The sequence below is a fragment of the Oryx dammah genome, unplaced genomic scaffold (assembly GCF_014754425.2).
Source record: "Oryx dammah isolate SB20612 unplaced genomic scaffold, SCBI_Odam_1.1 HiC_scaffold_2, whole genome shotgun sequence".
NCBI classification, from domain to species: domain Eukaryota; kingdom Metazoa; phylum Chordata; class Mammalia; order Artiodactyla; family Bovidae; genus Oryx; species Oryx dammah.
The window spans coordinates 102,317,852-102,340,792 of record NW_024070186.1 but is presented as its reverse complement, the minus strand read 5'-3'; the positions used below and the strand labels follow the sequence as shown (position 1 = coordinate 102,340,792).

Below are 22,941 nucleotides of genomic sequence, written 5' to 3'. Positions count from 1 at the left end.
TTTGACTATGTGGATCACAATAAACTGTGGAAAATTCTGAAAGAGATGGGAATACCAGACCACCTGACTTGCCTCTTGAGAAACCTGCATGCAGGTCAGGAAGCAACAGTTAGAACTGGACATGGAACAACAGACTGGTTCCAAATAGGAAAAGGAGTACGCATCAAGGCTGTATATTGTCATCCTGCTTATTTAACTTCTATGCAGGGTACATCATGAGAAACGCTGGACTGGAAGAAGCACAAGCTGGAATCAAGATTGCCAGGAGAAATATCAATAACCTCAGATATGCAGATGACACCACCCTTATGGCAGAAAGTGAAGAGGAACTAAAAAGCCTCTTGATGAAAGTGAAAGAGGAGAGTGAAAAAGTTGGCTTAAAGCTCAACATTCACAAAACGAAGATCATGGCATCTAGTCCCATCATTTCATGGCAAATAGATGGGGAAACAGTGGAAACAGTGTCAGACTTTATTTTTTGGGGCTCCAAAATCAATGCAGATGGTGATTGCAGCCATGAAATTAAAAGACGCTTACTCCTTGGAAGGAAAGTTATGACCAACCTAGACAGCATATTAAAAAGCAGAGACATTACTTTGCCAACTAAGGTCCATCTAGTCAAGGCTATGGTTTTTCCATTGGTCATGTATGGATGTGAGAATTGGACTGTGAAGAAAGCTGAGTGCCGAAGAATTGATGCTTTTGAACTGTGTTGTTGGAGAAGACTCTTGAGAGTCCCCTGGACTGCAAGGAGGTCCAACCAGTCCATTCTAAAGCAGATCAGTCCTGGGTGTTCATTGGAAGGACTGATGCTAAAGCTGAAACTCCAATACTTTGGCCACCTCCAATGAGTTGACTCATTGGAAAAGACTCTGATGCTGGGAGGGATTGGGGGCAGGAGGAGAAGGGGACGACAGAGGATAAGATGGCTGGATGGCATCACTGACTCGATGGAGAAGAGTTTGAGTGAACTTCAGGAGTTGGTGATAGACAGGGAGGCCTGGTGTGCTGCAGTTCATGGGGTCTCAAAGAGTAGGACACAACTGAGCCACCGAACTGAACTGAACTGAAAAGAAATTTAGACAGAAGAGTTACATTGTTTTACAAACCTCTTGCAAATTCATGTCTGGCTTAATAGAGCTGGGTTCTTTTTTTAAAAAAAGCTTTAGAAAAAATGTAATATAGGTCAGAAACTCAGCTCCAAAGAAAGGAAGATTTCTAGAGAAGAAATAAAATAACCTAAAAATCTTTTTTCTTATTCTTAATTGATCTAACAAAATACATGAAAAGATGTTCTAATCATATATCACTAGGGAATTGCAAATTAAAATTGTACTACTGCACACCTTTAAGAATGACCAAGATCCAAAGCACTAACAAACAACCCCAAACGCTAGTAAGGATGTGGAGCAGAAGGAAGTCTCATTCATTGCTGGTGGGAATACAAAACAGGAGAGTCACTTCGGAAGACAGTTTGGCAGTTTCTTACAAAACTAAACAGACATTTATGATTCAGAAACGACGCTCCTTGATATTTACCCAAAAGAGTTGAAAACTGTGTGTTCACACAAAAACCTACACACAAATGTTTATAGCAGCTTTATTCATAATTGCCAAAACTTGGAAATAACCAAGGTGGCCTTCAAGATATGAATGGATATATTATGGTACATCCAGACAATGGAGTATTCAGCATTAAGTCAAAAACTGCTAAAAAAAAAATGTATTAACTAAAACAAAACCAAATTACATTCTATCAATACATAGCTAGTAACAGTCACTTTCAGGTAAACCTTAAGTACAGAATACAGACATTCCCATCTGTACTTAAGGCATCAGGCCAGACTGAGGATGGTGAGAACAGAGTATAGCAGTCACTGGGATGTGAATCACTTTAACTGTGGGCTCTCCACCATTTATCCATTTTCTCCTGATTTCTAGTAAGGAGATTGAATCAGTAATCAAAAACTTCTCATCAGGCAAAAGTCCAAGACCAGATGACTTCAGTGGTGAATTCTACCTTTTTTAAAAATTGAGGTAAAACCATATAAAACATTACGTTACAGATGTACAGGGCTTCCCAGATGGCACAGTGGTAAAGAATCCTCCTGCCAGTGCAGGAGATGCAGGTTTGATCCCTGGGTCAGGAAGTTTCCCCTGGAGAAGGAAATGGCAAGTCCTCCACCAATATTCTTGCCTGGAAAATTCCATGGACAGCAAAGCCTGGCAGACTGAAGTCCATGAGTTCCCAAAGAATCGAGCACAACTGAACGACTGAGCAATTGAGCAGACACACACACACACACCCACTACAGACAGACAACATAGTAATTCAATATTTGATACTACAAAAATCTAGTTACCATGATTACCATAAAATTACCCCCTTCACCCATTTCCCCACCTCCCATTCCTTCCCCACTGGTAGTCACTTATTCTTTTTTAAGATGTGGCCCATTTGAAAGCAATGATGTTGATGTATCCAAACCAGGTTTCTTCCTCCTCCCCATTGCGATTAATCTTTTCATAATCTTCTTATTCCTATAAAACAAATCAGAAAAGAATTTTGAAAAATGTTTAGAATAAGATAGATTATTCCATACCAAATCCTTGAAAATGATCAATAAAATAAGGACTATACTTCTGGAGTCTGAGTACCACCTAAAGGATTTTAAAATTAAAAAGATTTTATGTGGTAAACAAAAGAAAGATTGTCCACTTAATATCAGGGCTCCTATTCTGTATACCACAATTGGTTCTGCCACCTTTATCTTTACACCTTCCCTTTCCTCCTCACAGCTTCTCTCCAAATGCCCTCTCTGTTCACAAAGCTCTTGGTGTTCCCTGTAAAAACAAAACAGGAAAAGGAAGGGAGGAAGGAGAGAGAGACACACAAACAAGCTCCCTTGATATTACTGTGTCAACTGCTATCTCCTCTTGCTCAGTTCAAGTAGTAGAGACCAACATGACCTGTTCCTATTCTTCACATGCTCTACTCCAACTATCACCTGACCTCTCAGCCGACTCTCAAAAAGACCACCAGTAGTGTCCCAAACTGACATTCGCAACAGCACTGCATTAACCATCATCTTACGTGGCTGTCTTACTGCCAACCATTTCCTTCTGAAACTCTCTACCCTTGGCTTTCTCACTTCTCTCCCAACCTCTAGCTGCACTTTTCCAGTTTTCATTGCTCACTTGCCATCAATAAGCTGATTCTCTTTAAGATTCTTCTGCAGTCCTTTCTAATTCCCAAAGATGTTTCTCTCTAACCCATGCTTTCTGGACACTGGACACATGTCAGGCATATACCACATATAATTTTTGGTGATCGAACTGAATTTCTGTTAATACCTGTCCTCTAATAAGATGGCATCCTGTTCTCTACACTCCTGCAACTCTTACATTTCTCTTTAAGTTCTTTGTAAAGTTCATAAATTACATATTTCCAGAATTACAATAATCTCTTACCTTCCAATCTAGTCTCTGTAGCAAGATTTCAGTCTATCATCCAAAAAAAAAAAAAAAAAAAAAACTATAATTTCCCATCACACCAATCTTGTATCACCTCCAGCCAATTCTATTACCATAACCTGGATTTTGTATTCATGGATGACCATTGGGAATTATGTGTCTACATAAAACCTAAAGCACTGCTTGTGTGTATTCCTAATGTGTATTTTCTTGGATGGAGGATATGTCATTATTATCATTTTCTCAAAGAAGTCTTATGTCCCAAAAGTGACTGAGAGACTATGACCTGCAGGATAATATAAGAGACCTTTAATATAGATATAAAACCAGTAGTCTGCTCCTCCCCTTTACAGACTTACTCATCAATAAGCTTCAATTTATTGGCTTATGTGCAGTCTGTAAGTAGGTCATATTCTTCCACTTTCAGGTATTGGTATGAGTTGTTTTCACTACCAAAATGCCCAAATTGTTAATTTCTAACTGGTGAGCTCTTCCTCAGTACATGTATAATCTTCTAAAATTTCCCTAAGTCACTCCAATATAAGTACTACCCATATATTTTCATAGCATCTCTTAGTCATTTTCATCCTGGCATGCTAAATGGGTTTTGTCTTATTAATTTTTGTATCCCCAGCTAAGTATTTGACGTATAGTAAGAATTTTTTCTTTCTTAAAACAGATCTCTCGGACTTCCCTTGTGGTTAAGTGGATAAGAATCCAACTGCCAATGCAGGGGATGAGGTTTCAATCCCTGGTCTGAGAAGATTCCGCATATCGAGAAGCAGCTAAGCCCATGCACCACAAATACAGAAGCCTGTGCCTAGAGCCTGTGTCCCACAACAAGAGAAGCCACCACAAGAAGAAGCCCATGCACTGCAATGAAGGGTAGCCCCTGCTCGATGCAACTAGAGAAAGCCCACATGCAGCAAAGAAGATCCAGCACAACCAAGAAACAACAACAAAAAGAATAGATCTCTCTAAAATTGAGACAGTTAAGGTCCAACTTGTCAGATACTTTGTTAAGGTTGCTAAGAAGAAGCCGTACTTATCTGAGTTCTAATCTACCACTAAATTATATTTGCTTCCTATTTCCCTGAAAGTGACAGTCGCTCAATCATGTACAACTCTTTGTGACCCCAGGGACTATACAGTCCATGAAATTCTCCAGGCCAGGATACTGGAGTGGGTACCTTTCCCTTCTCCAGGAGATCTTCCAAACCCAGGGATCAAACCCAGGCCTCCCACATTGCAGGTGGATTCTTTGCCAGCTGAGCCACAAGGGAAGCCCAAGAATACTGGAGTGGGTAGCCTATCCCTCCTCTAGTGGATCTTCCCAACCCAGGAATCAAACCAGGGTCTCCTGCATTGCAGGCGAATTCTATATGGCTTTCTGGATATATGGCATATAGATTCTTTATCCATATGGCAAATTAATGAAACAGCATGCTTCCCCTCTGCCTTCTCCCACCAAATTATTCAGAAATCCATCTAGCCATCTGTGTGCCATACTTAAAAATATACTTAAGGGGTACCTCTTAGCACATTCAGGGCATAACAGGTTATCTTCCATGTCTGGGGGTGCAAAAGTGCAGGCAGGTAACATGAAAAGGGAGGTCATCCTCCTGGGGGTGTCAGGCACCCAAGTTTGACCTGCTTGGAACTGCAGGCGAACCCAACCTTCTGTGTCTGCCAAGAGCGGTCTACCATGGACCACACACCACCGGACACCTAGACGGGGAAGAACAAGCAAATATAAACTGCTAAGATCAGATAACAGCACCCCAATTCAACCCCTCAGTGAGTCCCTCTTAATTTCACTCTTATATTCTGTTGATGAATCAACTGAATAAGAAGCATAAAAAATGTAGACCAAAAGACACCATAATCTGATTCACAAACTACATAGCACAAGGGTCACTAACAATCAACTTTTGGGAAACCTTGCTTTATGTCTAGGATTTTGCTAAGTGATTTATATGTATTAATATATTTATTCTTAAGAACTTTATGAGTATTTGCTTTAATTTACAGGTGAGGTAAATGAAGTTTACAGTGTGAAAAGAACGTAATTTTCCCAAAACCAAAATAAGGATATAGGTATTGTAGACTCATGGTCCATTTGCCTAACCCCTACACTGTACTACCTCAACCACAGAAAACAGGCAGAAAGATCTTTGTTTAAAAGTCTAAGAAACAATCTAACTGGGGAGATGGGATATTTGAGAGACAACAGAGGAAGTCCTATATACTGGGAGTAGATATCCAGTGTCTGAAATTTAGACAAAGGATCAATCAATGTAGGCTTAAGTATCTATAAAATCTCCCCACACTCTAAAACAAGAGTAGAGATTACCATGCTCTTGGACAGTAGAACTAATATTGTTTAAATGGCTATACCACCCAAAGCAATCTACAGACTTAATGTGATTCCTATCAAATCACCATGAGATTTTTCACAAAACTAGAACAAGTAATCCTAAAATTGATATGGAACCATAAGAGCCTGAATTACCAAACAATCCTGAGGAAAAAGAGCAAAGTAGGAGCATAACCCTCTCAGACTTCAGATAATACTACAAAGTACATTAATGAAAACAGCATGGTATTGGCAAAAAAACAGACATTTGGGCCAATGGAACGGAAAATAGAGCCCAGAAATGAACCCACACACTTGGCTCAACTAATCTTTGACAAAGGAAGCAAGAGTGTACAATGGAGAAAAGACAGTCTCTTAGCAAATGGTGTTGGGAAAGTTACAACTGCATGTAAATCAATCAAGCTAGAATACATTCTTATGCCACATACAATAACTAACTCAAAATGGCTTAAAGATTTAAATATAAGACATGACACCATAAAAGTAGAAATTTCCATATAATCCAGCCATCCGTCTACTGGGCATATATTCAGACAAAAATATAATTCAAAAACATACATGCACCCCAGTGTTCATAGCAGCACTATTTACAATAGCCAAAACATGGGAAAAAAATCTAAATGTCCATCAACAAATGGATAAAGAAGATGGAATGGAATGGAATAGAACATTGTGCTCACTCACTCAGTCATGTCCAACTCTTTGCAACCCCACGGACTGTAGCCCACCAGGCAAGAATTTCCCAGGCAAGAATATTGGAACAGGTTGCCCTTTCCTTCAGGGGATCTTCCTGACCCAAGGATCAAGCCCATATCTCCTGTACTGGCAGGTGGATTCTTTACCACTGTGCCATCTGGGAAGCCTCGATGGAATATTCAGTTCAGTTTAGTCACTCAGTCGTGTCCGACTCTTTGCGACCCCATGAATTGCAGCACGCCAGGCCTTCCTGTCCGTCACCAACTCCAACTCCCAGAGTTCACTCAAACTCACGTCCATCAAGTCGGTGATGCCATCCACCCGTCTCATCCTCTGTCGTCCCCTTTTCTTCCTGCCCCCAATACCTCCCAGCATCAGAGTCTTTTTCAATGAGTCAATTCTTCACATGAGGTTGCCAAAGTATTGGAGTTTCAGCTTTAGCATCATTCCTTCCAAAGAACACCCAGGACTGATCTCCTTTAGGATGGACTGGTTGGATCTCCTTGCAGTCCAAGGGACTCTCAAGAGTCTTCTCCAACACCACAGTTCAAAAGCATCAATTCTTTGGTGCTCAGCTTTCTTCACAGTCCAATTCTCACATCCATACATGACCACTGGAAAAACCATAGCCTTGACTAGATGGACCTTTGTTGGCAAAGTAACGTCTCTGCTTTTGAATATGCTATCTAGGTTGGTCATAACTTTCCTTCCTAGGAGTAAGTGTCTTTTAATTTCATGGCTGCAGTCACCATCTGCAGTGATTTTGGAACACAAAAAAATAAAGTCTGATGCTGTTTCCACTGTTTCCTCACCTATTTCCCATGAAGTGATGGGACCAGATGCCATGATCTTCGTTTTCTGAATGGTGAACTTTAAGCCAACTTTTTCACTCTCCTCTTTCACTTTCATCAAGAGGCTTTTTAGTTCCTCTTTACTTTCTGCCATAAGGGTGGTGTCATCTGCATATCTGAGGTTATTGATATTTCTCCTGGCAATCTTGATTCCAGCTTGTGCTTCTTCCAGCTCAGCGTTTCTCATGATGTATATAAGTTAAATAAGCAGGGTGACAATATACAGCCTTGACATATTCGTTTTCCTATTTGGAACCAGTCTGTTGTTCCATGTCCAGTTCTAAGTGTTGCTTCCTGACCTGCATACAGGTTTCTCAAGAGGCAGGTCAGGTGGTCTGGTATTCCCATTACTCAGCCATAAAAAAGAATGAAACAATGCCATTTGCAGCAGCAACATGGATGGACCTGGAGATCATCATACTAAGTAAAGTAAGTCAGAAAGAGAAAGACAAATCCCATATGATATCACTTACATGTGGAATCTAAAATATGGACACAAATGAACTTATCTACAAAGTGGAAACAGATTCAGACACAGAGGATGAAGACTTGTGGATGCCAAGAAGGAAGGGTGTGGGAAGGATGGATTGTAAGTTTGAGATTAACAAATGCAAGCTATTATATATAGAATGGACACAAGGATCTATATTCAATATCCTGTGATGTCATAATGGAAAAGAATAGGAAAAAGAATGTGTGTGTATATATAACTGAATCACTTTGCTATACAATATAAATTAATACAATTTTGCAAATCAACTGTGACTTCAATATAATACATTTTAAAGAAATAAATTTAAAAAGAGTAAAGATACTACGGCACAATATACATGGTGGCTAGGCACTCTCCTGTATCCTACTAGGTGCTTGATAACTGCTGGGTGAAGAGAAACTAAAAGGGTGAGTAAGTCTGGGGTGCCAGTCGCTCATATGGCACATTAAGGAAAATTTTGGGGAAAGAAGTGTCATCGTTGGGGAAGCAGGTCTCCAAGACAGCTTTGTGGCTGGATACTGCTTTTGAAAATTAGTAAAAGGTGCTCATTTCTCTTCACAGAAGGAAGTACAGCCGGGGGGGCTGGGGGCAGTCAGCAGGCCAATTTTAGCTCCCAGTCTTTTCTTTTTTTTTTTGGTCTGGGTTCTTTGTGTAGTGAACAATGTGCATCACCACACAAGTCAGTGCTGAACAACAGGATTCAGAACACCTCTGGAAATGGGGTAGAGGGAGGAAAAGAATTCAAGCCACAGAAGACAGTGACTTTGTACTGACCAGAGGTAGGTTGTTCTGGAATTGAAAACAGAAATACCAAATAGAGAAGCCGGAACTGAAGAAAGATGAAGCTAAGTTATGCTCACTCAAGATTTCTCAAGAAATATTTCAATTATTTATTGCCTACTTTTAATATGCCAAGTTGTATCTCATAAGCCTCACAGTCAGTCTATGAAGTCGAAGAGTTGAAATCTTCAGTTTTCTAAATCAGGATACTAGGGTTTACACTGGGAAACCTTGGGTTTCTCCAAGAGAAAGGGGAAGATCTCTGGCCGTGGCTGGCCTCATTATCAGATTATGCTTTCTTTCCACCTTCTGCTTAGTGATGAGAAAGTGTCCCCAACTCAATCACCTGACTCAGAGCCATTCAGGCAAAACTTGACTATCAATCAAAAGATAAGCCCTCTGTGAAGCTAACATTGCATCTGCAGCTATTTTAACCCTTTCAGTGTAACTATCATTAATATGTGTCTTCTGGGACTTCCCTGGAGGTCCAGTGGTTAAGACTTCACACTTTCAATGCAGGGGGCAAAGGTTCAATTCCTGGGTGGGGAACTAAGATCCCACATGTCATGTAGTGAAACCAAAAAATAAAGCAATTTTTTAAAAAAAGAGTGCCTTATTTCTCTGGCATGGTAACCACTGTTTAAGGTTGATCTTACCTGAGGCTTGTGGCAGAAAGGATTCAGAGGTACGAAGGGCACGTGAATTCACAGCCTTTGGCTGAACAGCCCTTGCAGCAATTCTTGACCATGCTGCCAGCATGGCTACCTGAGCTGAAGTTACCACCTCAACCGTTTTAGTCCTTTCCTCACTCTCACTCATCTTCCTTTTCTGTACACTTCCCCTCTTGGTCACCATGCTGTGTTTCCTTGAACATGAGTGCATTCGGGCCTCCCGTGATGATTTAGGAATATACTGCAAATGAAATTCACAGTGAGTATACAGTGAGGTGCCACTGCCCTAAGCACATTTGGGCCGCTTTTATCATTCTTCATGCATTGACCTGTGTTTGTCAGTGTAGAAATGGTTTAAGAATGTCAGTTCCCTCAAAGTAGTGATTCTCAGCTGGGAGAAATTTTGTTTGCTAAACTGTGTGTAGGAGGAGGGAGGTCATTGACACATTGTGGGTAGAATCCAGGGATATTTAGCCTACTAAACATCCTAAAATGCATGGGACAACCTGTAGGAGAAAAAGAAACTAATTGGTCCCAGATGCCAATTGTCTTGAATGAGAAACCTTGCCTTCGAGGTACAAGGTATAGAGATGGTGGAGAAGAGGGAAAATTTACAGAACTTACATCACCACATTCCTCACTCACCTGATCTTTTTCAGGATAAGCATGTTCCTGGAGTCTCCGATAAACTTCTATTTTCTAAGGAAATTAAGAAGGGAAATAAAAATTAAAATTAAAGGGCTTTCCTGGTGGCTCAGAGGGTAAAGCGTCTACCTGCAATGCAGGAGACCTGGGTTCAATCCCAGGGTCAGGAAAATCCCCTGGAGAAGGAAATGGCAACCAACTCCAGTACTCTTGTCTGGAAAATTCCACAGATGGAGGAGCCTTGTAGGCTACAGTCCATGGGATCACAGAGTCGTACACGACTTAGCAACTTCACTTCTCATAAAAATTAAAAGCTGGCAGAGCTCCCATGCTTGTTCCAAGCACCAGAGATTGCCACCAGTGCACTCACCTGGCCGTCGGTACTCAGCTTAAGTTGTTGGCACCAGTACCGCAAAGTGTCTCGACTCACATTGTTAATCGGAGGCAATGTGGTAGGCAAGGGACAAACTGATCTTCTAAAGCTAGAGCTTGGACAATCTTCCTCAAGCTCGTTTGTTTGAGGAAGAGGAACTGAGGAAAGAAGGGAACCCAAACAGCAATACATTAATCTATTTGTAAAATTGTTTTTAATTTTATGAAGTTCTCACTCCCCACAACTCAGTTTGCACATATACATATCCAGTATTTTTTCCTCATCTTACAAAGAAGGTAATAGATTCAGAATTCAAGGACTTGCCCAAGATCACACCACCATGAAAATGGCAGACCTAGCACTCATATCCACATTTTGAAATTATTAATTTTTTTATACTTCATTCAGCAAACCGTTTTTTTACAGCCATCACCGACTTCCTGAATAGAACATTACATTGGATTGCTCTCCAAAATGTCCAGATGCTGGTCCACAAACTATCCGTCCTCGTAGAAATCATTCAAACCACCGCATCCAACAACAGTCTTCCATTCTGTCCACATGCCTCATTTTCCTCAACAAAGAAAAGTTACCCTGTCTCACATCACTTTGCTTAGATTTAACTTGTCACTCTCTGCTCTGTCTTGAAGCCCTTGTTATTTGCCCCTGCCAAATAAAATCATTCTAAAAATACGTCTTTAATGCCTCTATATGAAGCACCAAGAACAGATACGAAGAGTCTACTAGATATTTTATCAGTAATTACTCACCAAGCAAAAGATTAGATGTTTTCAAAGTGATTTAGCCTTCCAAATACCATCTGATCTTATATGTGAAATTTAAAAAAGCTAAATTCAGGCACAGAGAGTATATTGGTGGTTGCCAGGAACTGAGGGCAGAGGAAATGGGGTTTCCCTGGATCAAAGGGTACAAATTTTCAGTTATAAGATGAGTAAGTTCTAGGGATCTAATGCATATCAACATAACTATAGTTAACACAATAATGTATTCTTAAAAATTAAGAGAGTAAATCTTAAAATGTTCTCACCATGGTGAAGGGAGTTAACTGTGCGAGATGATGAATGTGTTCTTATTTTGTCATCATTTCTTAATTTCTTATTATTGTTCTTAATCTTATTTGGTCATCATTTTGCAATAGACACATACATCAGTCATCACATTATATACCTTAAAATTACACAATGTTTTCTGTGTCAATTATATACAACAAAAAACTCAGAAAAAAATGATCTGGTCTCTGTAAGAGGTATGTAGAAAGTGTATTCACCAAAATGAAAGAAGGCTAGCCTTCGTGGTTTGGGAATTTGAGCTCACATCTAGTTGCCGCATAAGATCATGCTCTATTCAAAGCACTCCACTGACTATTTTTTTTGTCTTTTTCAAAGTAAGACAGTAAGGGTGCTGAGCAAATGAGAAGTATGAGAGTTTGAGAAATCTCTTACCACAGGTTATCAAGGTGAGAATTAAGCTGGGTGTCACATAGCTAAATGTCAGGGGAACTTATTTTTCCTGGGCTTCCCAGAGTTGGAGGGTCCGCAAACTGAGCTAACCCTGTGATCTTAATACCTTGATCGTTTGTATTCAGTGCCCCCTCTTTGACTTCTGAAGTTGAGGAAACACCTGGTTCCACTTGATGGTCTTCAATAATTTCCTCATTAACCGGATACAGTGTAAGAATCACATTTTCTTCATCTAATGGCCCTTCAAAGAAATTCTGGAAAAGGAAGTGTCAATTACTGTTCTCATTTAATGAGGTACACTAAGATGTTTAACTTCATGGCACAACTAATGAATAAGAAACTAAGAAGTCAGCAGTTGGATGGAAAGACTGAGATTCCCTGAATTTGATATTGATTAGTAGATCTTTTATTGTGAAGTGTGAAAGTGAAAGTTGCTCAGGCATTTCCAACTCCTTTCGACCTCATGGATAGTCCATGGAAATCTCCAGGCCAGAATACTGGAGTGGGTTGCCATTCCTTTCTTCAGGGGAATCTTCCCAACCCAGGGATTGAAGGCAGGTCTCCTGAATTGCAGGTAGATTCTTTACCATCTGATCCACCAGAGAAGCCCCTGCTGCTGCTGCTGCTAAGTCACTTCAGTCGTGTCCAACTCTGCGACACCATAGACAGTAGCCCACCAGGCTCCCCCGTCCCTGGGATTCTCCAGGCAAGAACACTGGAGTGGGTTGCCATTTCCTTCTCCAATGCGTGAAAGTGAAGAGTGAAAGTGAAGTCGCTCAGTCGTGTCTGACTCTTAGCGACCCCATGGACTGTAGCCTACCAGGCTCCTCTGTCCATGGGATTTTCCAGGCAAGAGTACTGGAGTGGGTCGCCATTGCCTAGTAGACCCTTTATTAGATAAGAAAAACAATGAGGAAATGAGCCAAAGTATATTTACACCAACTCAATGACATGAGTTTGAGCAAGCTCTGGGAGTTGGTAATGGACAGGGAAGCCTGGCATGCTACAGTCCATGGGGTCGCAAAGAGTTGGACACGACTGAGCAACTGAACTGAACTGACCGATAAGAAGAAATTAAAGCATAGATCTTGGGTTTGGGGAAACCATTTCCCTCATAGCCTGTCTCTTCATCAGCTAAAACATATTTTCATTTTATCTCCTAAACCTATGTGGAAGGTGTTTCTGCCTTCTCATCTTCTATTGTGTGATTCAAGTAAGCATCAACTCTCATTGGCAGGAGCAAATTATCTTCTATTTTTCCAAAATCCATCTATGCCCCTTTCTACAGACTGCTCTCTTGCTTATTTAAAATACTTTAGCTGGGAGGGAGTCTCAAACATGGGGGGGTTATATATAAACATCCACTCCGATATTCTTGCCTGGAGAATCCCTGTACAAAGGAGCCTAGTGGGCTACAGTTCATGGGGTCACAGAGTGGGACATGACTGAGTGACTAACACTTTCACACTTTCGCTTTTCATAGCTGATTCACCGTATAGCAGCAGAATCTAACACAACATTGCAAATCAATTATACTCCAATTTTTAAAAGTAAATAATAATCATTAAAATAATATTTTTAAAAAAATAAAATATTTCCGTTAAAGACAAAATTCCCTCATGCAACCTGTAAATTCTTGAACAGCAAGGCCCCTGCCTTCCTTTCCAGTTTAAGACCCCTGAGCTTTCCGAGCTTCAGCCATAGCAACCTTGTTTAACCCCCAGAACCTGAGGGAAGCAAATGTATCTGTTTCACTCTCCACAGCAAACACAGGGTACACAGTGGACACTCAGTGTTCTTTTAACAATTTCATGAATGAAAGATAAAGTGGATAGGTAGAAAGGAACTGATATTCATGGGTTTTGTACAGTACGCATGCACTGTGCTAGGAGCCTTCTATAGTTCTCACTTAATCCTATAACACACTTATAGTAATTTACTGGTTTTCATATTTTACAAATTAGGCAACTGAAAGTGTTACTTGCTCAGTCATATCCTACTCTTCGTGACCCTATAGACTCGGAGAAGGCAATGGCACCCCACTCCAGTACTCTTGCCTGGAAAATCCCAAGGACGAGGGAGCCTGGTGGGCTGCTGTCTACGGGGTCGCACAGAGTCAGACACGACTAAAGCGACTTAGCAGCAGACTCTGTCGGTGGGAATTCTCCAGGCAAGAATCCTGCAGGGGGTTGTTGCCATGCCCTCCTCCAGGGAATCTTCCCCACCCAGAACCGGAACCTCCTGCATTGCAGGACTCTTTATTGTCTGAGCCACCAGGGAAGTAACTGAGGCTCAGAAATTAAATGCCATAGAGTCACATATGCTTAAGTTTCTTAACTTTTCCTCTCAATCCAAGGGCAAACAAACTCCATTCCAGCTCAATTGTAATACACTCTTTTCTGAACAGCTAGATGCATCTGCATTTGACAGCCTTTCCCTCTGTTCAGTCATCAAGTTGTGTCTGACTCTTTGTGACCCCATGGACTGCAACACACCAGGCTTCCCTCCCCATTTAAATCTTTTCAAAAATTTCCCCTTGCTTTCACACTTCAGCTTGCAACTAGGGATTTTGCATTTGTATGCCACTTTTTCATTTAGTCTGGGACATATTTTACTGGTCAGCTTAAAAAAACAAATTGGCATTAATGGGGGAAGTATCATTCCAGTCAAGAGGTAAACAGTTTTATAACTTGCCCATAAATTCTATACTTAATATTGGCCAATTCTGTCCTTCAACCCACATTGTGGTCCCTGTGTGTGTGTGTGTGTATGTGTATGTGTGTCTCAGTTGTGTCCGACTCTATGGGACCACGTGGATTGTAGCCCACCAGGCTCTTCTGTCCATGGAATTCTCCAGGGAAAAATTACTGAAGTGGGTAGCAGTTCCCTTCTCCAGTGGTTCCTGTGAATGAAACCTGCTCAGTTTATATTCTCATCTAGTTAAAGACTCAGAGAAGGCAATGGCACCCCACTCCAGTCCTCTTGCCTGGAAAATCCCACGGATGGAGGAGCCTGGTGGGCTATAGTCCATGGGGTCGCTAAGAGTTGGACACGACTGAGTGACTTCACTTTCGCTTTTCACTTTCACGCATTGGAGAAGGAAATGGCGACCCACTCCAGTGTCCTTGCCTGGAAAATCCCAGGGATTGGGGAGCCTGGTGGGCTGCCGTCTATGGGGTCGCACAGAGTCAGACACGACTGAAGTGACTTAGCAGCAACAGTAGCAGTTAAAGACTATCCAAGCAAAGTCAGGAAACCTGTTTTGTAGCAAGGCCATTGGGAATGGGTTGCTTCTTATCCCTGAAGGGAAGAAACCACTAGTCAATTCACTGTGTGAAGCATATTACCCTTTTCACTCTTTTCACTGCAGCCGGCCATTTCTTTACCATTTTATCTTGCCCAACTACAACATGTTTTTCTATGAAAAAAGTATCTTACTTAGAACTAGAAAGAGAAATATTTAATTTCTCCCTTTTACTTTCACCCAAGCTGTATACCACAACCACATGAAAGAAAATAATTCACTTGCAAAGAGGAGATTCTCAGAGATTTCTCACATCCAGAAATTAAGACTTGTGGCAAGAGAGAACTAGAAGTGAGCTCTAGCAAAGCTTTAAAAAATGAATCTGTGGGAAAATGAATGAAATTAAAACCAAACTTACCTTCCCGTAATTTGAGTATGCCATTTCAAGTAATGCTCAGAGAAAGGCAGAGCCACAGTGTTCAATCTCTGCAGTTTAATCCTCTGAACCAGAGGGTTTCTAGTCCAGTTTCTCTTTCCTTTTGTAAGCAAATGTCCCCTACTTCCTCTTTCCCAGAAGAGCTGTATTCCTCCCTCCTCTCTCCACCCTCCCTTGTTATCTGTCAGTATGATAATTTCATCAGCTTTATACACACTCTTGTCTATTAGGTGAGAGTTAAGTTACTGGGTAATTAATAATCACTCCTGATCTTTTTTTAAAATTTGTGGGTTTTATTCCTTTAAGATGAGACTCAGAAAATTAAAAATGACAAACAGTTGTTAAGTTACAAACAAAAGAACAATATTTGTAAATAATATTGATGATAGATTGAAGGATGTTTTATGGAAGGAATAGACGTTCAAAGGTATTTTGTAACTGATTTATGGCTGAGGGTGTGTTACTCGCTGGGAGATTAGATTTAGATTGTAGTGTTTGGATAACAGGATCACTCCAAGATGTAGCTCTAAACACAAATTTCAAGCCCACAATAATGGTGAGCTGAGTAGAAGGGAAAGGTTAAGCTATTCAGAATAAGAACAGCAAGGGACAAAACACCAAGGCAAGAGATCTGCTAACAAATGCAGAAGGAACTGCACAACTGCAGTTCTTGGGAACTGCTAGAGGATAGTGCTGGGGGCAGGATGTGACAAGAGATGAGGCTGGAGAAGTCATAGATGTTTTCATAGGCCATTCTAATGAGTCAGAGCTTCTAGAGGAAAATCTTCACAAACAATATGGCAGCCCTGGCATCCACTGGTCTCATAACAGGCTTTCTCTGCCCAGAGGCCATCTGTCTCAGGACCCAGGGTAACTTTCAGTCAGTTCAGTCACTCAGTCGTGTCCGACTCTTTGCAACCCCATGAACCACAGCACACCAGGCCTCCCTGTCCATCACCAACTCCCACAGTTTACCCAAACTCATGTCCATTGAGTCGGTGATGCCATCTAACCATCTCATCCTCTGTCGGCCCCTTCTCCTCTTGCCTTCAATCTTTCCCAACATCAAGGTCTTTTCAAATGAGTCAGCTCTTTGCATCAGGTGGCCAAAATACTAGAGTTTCAACTTCACCATTGGTCCTTCCAATAAACACCCAGGATGGATCTCCTTTAGGATGGACTGGTTGGATCTCCTTGCAGTCCAAGGGACTCTCAAGAGTCTTCTCCAACACCACAGTTCAAAAGCATCAGTGCTTTGGCACTCAGCCCTCTTTATAGTCCAACTCTCACATCCATACATGACTACTGGAAAAATCATAGCCTTGACTAGACGGACCTTTGTTGACAAAGTAATGTCTCTGCTTTTTAATATGCTGTCTAGGTTAGTTATAACTTTCCTTCCAAGGAGTAAGCGACTTTTAATTTCATGGCTTCAGTCACCACCTGCAGTGATTTTGGAGCCCCCCAAAATAAAGTCAGCCACTGTTTCCACTGTTTCCCCATCTATTTCCCATGAAGTGATGGGACCAGATGCCATGGTCTTAGTTTTCTGAATGTTGAGCTTGAAGCCAACTTTGTCACTCTCCTCTTTCATTCTCATCAAGACGCTCTTTAGTTCTTCTTCACTTTCTGCCATAAGGGAGGTGTCATCTGCATATCTGACAGGTAACTTTAACTTAGTACTATAAGGTATTCAAAATATAAGGATTCTGCCTCAATTTGACTAAGAACTAGGAGGTACAGTAGTAAAGAATCCGCCTGCCAATGCAGGACATTTGGGTTCAATCCCTGGGTGGGGAAGATCCCCTGGAGGAGGAAATGGCAACCTACCCCATTATTCTTGCCTGGAGAATCCCATGGACAGTGGAGCCTGGCAGGCTACAGTCCACAGGGTTGAAAAGAATCAGACATGACTGAGCACACACAAATGCATGGTTGGAAAAATAAACTATGAAACTCCAGCCAGACCCTCAAAATCAAATCCTTGAGCACAGGACAAGATCCAGAAATCTGTGCTTCAACAAGCCTTCAGGGTAGTTCTTCCTGCACCTAAAGCCTATAAACATTGGCTAGATCAGGGTGTGGCCAAATGGCTTTGGATTAAGCAGACAATGCTTGGAATTCTGGCTCCTCCCTTTCAGGGTGGAAACTGAATTGGCCCATAGAGATTCAGTCAAGAAAACACTTCATCTCCCCACTTGGGTGTGGTCCCACCTGACAGGCTTTTTCTGGATGATTTAGAAGAGAGTTGATCTGGTAGCCAGTACAGAATGAGTCCAGTGCCTTAGGTTAAGTTAGGACTTTGAGTGGAAAGACTATTCATTACTGTATTTCTTAGCATTTATTACAATGTAATTATCTTATTTATTTTCTTGGGCTTTTTTTCTCCTGCTTTTTGAAAACATTACATTATGGGAAAGTTCAAACATATAAAAACAGACAGTAATATCTTCAGTCCTCATGGATCAGTAGTCAAGCTTTGATGACGATTGACCCCAGCTAAACTGATTCAGGCTTCCTTATTAGGTCAGATGGTAGAGAATCTGCCTACAATGCAGGAGACCCTAGTTCGGATCCCTGGGATTCCCAGGAAAATTCCCCTGGAGAAGGAAATGGCAACCCACTAGAATATTCTTAACTGAGGAATCCCATGGACAGAGGAGCCTGGCGGCTACAGTCCATAGTACTGTTAGTCGCTCAGTCGTGTCCAACTCTGCGACTCCACAGACTGAAGCCCGCCAGGCTCCTCTGTCCTTGGGATTCTCCAGGCAAGAATACTGGAGTAGATTGCCATTCCCTGGGCATTTTCCCAACCCAGGGATCAAACCCAGGTCTCCTGCTTCACAAGCAGATTCTTTGCCGTCTGGGCTACAGGGAAGAGAATTGGACACAACTGATACAATTTAGCATGCACGCACGCAGTCTGATTTAATCTAAACTGCCACCTATTCCGGAGAAAGCGATGGCACCCCACTCCGGTACTCTTGCCTGGAAAATCCCATGGACAGAGGGATTTTCCTACCAGGGATGGAGGGGCCTGGTAGGCTGCAGTCCATGGGGCCCCGAAGAGTCGGACACAACTGAGCGACTTCACTTGCACTTTTCACTTTCATGCATTGGAGAAGGAAATGGCAACCCACTCCAGTGTTCTTGCCTGGAGAATCTCAGGGACGGGGGAGCCTGGTGGGCTGCTGTCTATGGGGTCGTACAGAATCGGACTCGACTTAGCAGCAGCAGCAGCCACCTATTCTCCCTTCCTTGGGTTATTTTGAAGGAAATACCAGACTTCATATCTTTCACAAATTCAGGGACAAAGGACTTTTTGTTAACTACAGTTATATATGGATCTATGAAATAAAATGCACTACCTAGGGCTTTCCTGATAGTCCAGTGGTTATGAATCCACCTTGCAGTGCAAGGGACACCAGTTGGACCCCTGGTCCAAGAAGATCCCAGGGAGCAACTAAGACCATACTCCACGACTATTGAGCCTGTGCTCTAGAGTCCAAGTGCTGCAAGTATTGAAGCTCGTGCACCTAGAGCCCATACTCTGCTACAAAAAATGCCACTGCAGTGAGAAGGCAACAAGTAGCTCCCGCTCACCAAACTAGAAGAAGCCGGTGTGCAGCAACAGAGACCCACTGCCGCCAAAAATAAAATTATAATACCTTTCTAAAATCTTTTAAAAATGCATTACCTATTTCAAATATATTTTATTTACTACATAAGTTAAATATTTAAAGCATTGTATTGTTTTGTTTAGATAAACGTTTTTCAAAAGCTTTTTTCTTTTAAGTCGAAGGAAATTTTGTCCCCTGCATTGCAAGGCAGTTCTAACATATAACAGAAAAAAACTGAAGCAACTCTGGTTGAAAGTTAAAAACCTGTAAGACAGCTCACAGAACACTGTGGTTCTGAGAAACAGTGGTTCTGGACACTGTGGCACAATGTCCCTCTCAGGCAGAAGGGATAGCTACTAAGTTCTTCTATTTCCCGAGGAGGAAAGTATAACTTGCACTCTGAAAGGGGTTCCTGACTTTGCTACATTCTTCATTTCAAGGATTCCCACTTACAAGGATTACTGAAATTTTATTCTACTTTAGAACACTAGTTGCAGATCTTCACCTTCTGATCAAGACTATATTAGCAGATTTCTTTTTCTTTCCTTTTTTTTACAGAAAAAAAAAAATCTCTGTCAGGAAGCAACAGTCACAATTAGGAGACTCTTAACTTCAGAATCCAAATGAGTAAGGGCCATCTTGTGTTCTGTAATAACTCCGAGGGTGTGGTTAGGACAGAGCATTGGCAGTCAGGTGAGACGAGGTAGCAAGGACAACTTTTGATGAATGGACAGGGAGTTAATCTAGCTATAGATTCTTCATTAATAGTCGCAAATTTAGCCCCCACCAGCAAGTGATCTTGGCCAGTCAAACCAAGTCTTGTCTCACCCTCCTCTTTCCATACTGAATGCATTCTGCATTTTCATCAGGATAACTCTCCTATGAGACACATGGAATAGCTGTGAGACATGTTGAAGTTGGAAAGCTCAATTCCTGTTGTTCTCTTCAAGTGGCTGAAGATCGGTGCCAAAAGCAATTGCCACTATATGAGGATTGTGGGTGAGGAAGGATGGGGACTGAGGCCAAGAAATGTAAACTGAAGTTATTTCCTCCTATGTCCCTATCAGTCATTTGTTCCCTCCTGAGTTTTCCACCTCTTACTCTTTACAAATTCTATCCTACTAGCATACAAAGATGTTTAACTTCATCCTACTTAAAACACTCAGCTCTTTTAACACTATCATTTTATTTAATTACTATTCTCTCTCTGTCTGTTCTTTCCCAGTTCAGCTTTCTGAATGTATCTTTTCTTTAACCTTATCTTTTAGCTGCACTAGACCTTCATTGCTGGCGAGTGGAGGCTACTCTCTAGTTGCAGGCTTCTCATTGTGGTGACTTCTCTTGCTGTGGAGCACAGGCTGTAGCGCATGTAAGCTTCAGTAGCTGCAGCACACAGGCTCAGCAGTAGTAGCGCATGAGCTTACTTGCTTTGTGGAAGGTGGGATCTTCCTAGACTGGGGATTGGACCAGTGTCCCCTGCTTTGGAAGGCAAATTCTAAACTACTGACCCACCAGGGAAGCCTTATACACATCTTTTTACTCTGTGTAGTTCCTTTCCACCTTTGTCTAATTGTTTTTCTGTCTCCTTTCCCACTCCTAAAATATTGATGTCCATCTATTCTTGATCACGTTTTATGCTTCTGTAGAACAGCTTTATCCATTTTTCCAGTTTCAGCTTCCATCTACATGCTGGTGAGTCCTATATATATATTTCTAGCCCAGTCTTTTTGCCTGCCTTACTGACCCAAGTTGTGGCATATCCTGCTTATGCCTTTCGAACATAGTAAGAAATAAACTCAGTGGACTGCCCCAGCAATCCAGTGGTTAAGACTCCATGCTTCCATTGCAGGGGACATGGGTTCTATCCCTGGTTGAAGAAATTCTGCATGCCCATATGCAGCAAGGTGGAGTAAAAAAGAAAAAAAATTAAAGTAAAGAAAATAAATAAATAAACTCAGTGACATCCCTACCAAATTTTTACCACCTTTGGTATTTCTTCTCCTTAGCCATCTAAAGGTGAAAACATAAAACACTCCTTTCCCTTAAATTCCAATAGGTTTAAGTCCTATGGAGTCAAACACATAACTTGCTTGCTATTGTTTCTCTTCTAATTCTACTGCCGTTGTCTTATTTCTTGTCTAAAGCATCTCTAATCATTTAACGAAATTTCTTGCTGACCATAATACCTCTCAGCCAACCTATTCTTTTTTCTTAATTGAAATACAGTTGATTTACAATGTTGGGTTAGTTTCAAGTATACAGGAAAGTGATTTGATTTTGTATATATATATATATATATGCACATATACATATGTGCATATTCTTTTTCAGATTCAACCCATTCTTTTTTTAGCATATATAGATTTAAAATTTATTAATTTTTTGATTGAAAGATAATTGCTCTACAGAATTTTTCAACCCATTCTTGATGCTGTGAAATACCAATATATGTTACCTCGAGCTGAGTTTCATGACTAGGGAATTTAGAATCTATGCACAAGAAGGTGGGATAGGAAGCAGTTTGAAAGGTTTTGTATTGGCCTTCCTGCTGCAATAGTTCTTATTCCTCAGGCCAAGGATCCAATATGACAGTTACTTCATGTGACAAGTATATCGATTCCAGTTTTTACATTCAGAGACTGGAAAAACAGTCCCCGGTTTCATAAAAAGCAATGGGCCTCCTTGAGCTAGATGTTAGCCAGGACTCAGCTACTACTGAGCTCCTTGAAGCCCCCAAGCTAAGAAGAAGAGGGTCATGATGATAATCTGAGATCATAGCCAATACAGATCCTATGTCCAATAGTCTTTAAAAGTCTTATTTATCCTTTTCAGTGTACAGTCACATTGTTAAATGGCTATATATCCCTTTGGGGAAAGACTGGAGGAATAAACATAAGCAATATATACTTTATTTTTTATGATGGTTATAGAGTCCTTCATAGGAAGCCAACCATCTCATCAGCTAGTGGATTCTAGATCTAAAACTCAGTTCAAGTCTGGGAGCTAAGCAAGAGATGGTGACTTTTTTTATTAGAGTGACTGCCCTCAGCTTCTTGATCCTCTATTTTTTTTTTTTTTTGCCTACACTGTGTGGCTTCTGGGATCCCAGTTCCCCAACCGGGGACCTCCAGGGAAGTCCTCCTGTTCCTCTATTCTTGACTTTAATTGCAGGTGCTAAGAAGCATCTTTTTTCAAATGAAGGGAGATAAGTGATAAATGTATCAATGGAGTAGGAAATGGCAACCCATTCTGGTATTCTTGCCTGGAGAATTCCATGGACAGGGCAGCCTGGTGGGCTATAGCCCATGGGGTCACAAAGAGTCAGACACGACTGAGTACACATCAGCACGTGTATCAAAATATTGTTATACACTTCAGACTTGTACAGTGGTTTATGTCAATTACATCTCAATAAAACTGAAAGTTTTTAAAATAAAAGTAGTTGCTCACCTCCACATTAAAAAAAAAAAAAATGAAGCATCCTTGTTGGCTGCCCATCTACATTGACCCTAGGCACCGTGATCTATTAACTATCTCCACAGCCTCCAGTGAATCAAGCCCCCTTGGCTGCCCTCCATCCTTCCTGGTAATTGTAGCCTCCTGGTTTCTGCTTGTTAAGGGGCACCATCTGGCTCATTGACTTCAGGGCCCATCACCCCAAGAATGACATTAACGAGCCCAGTTCTGTGCCAGCCTCACCTACCATCAGCCTGGTCTGCAGAGGACCATTGACATTCTCAGCCATACTGCTTCTCTCTTCTCCATCACATTCCTGATGGCCATGGTTAGCTGGGCCCTTC

General features: G+C 41.3%; 1 protein-coding gene across 1 annotated transcript; it reads right to left on the bottom strand.

The window, feature by feature from the left end:
• Nucleotides 1-1,582: 1,582 nt before the first annotated feature.
• Nucleotides 1,583-22,886, bottom strand: DPPA2 (developmental pluripotency associated 2). The gene is made up of 7 exons (XM_040265672.1): nt 22,845-22,886; nt 11,948-12,095; nt 10,358-10,518; nt 9,988-10,041; nt 9,328-9,583; nt 5,007-5,202; nt 1,583-2,541 (listed from the first exon to the last, which is right to left on the bottom strand). The coding sequence occupies exons 1-7, from the start codon at nt 22,884-22,886 to the stop codon at nt 2,433-2,435; spliced, it is 966 nt and encodes a 321-aa protein (XP_040121606.1). The 3' UTR covers nt 1,583-2,432.
• Between the last annotated feature and the right edge of the window lie 55 nt (nt 22,887-22,941).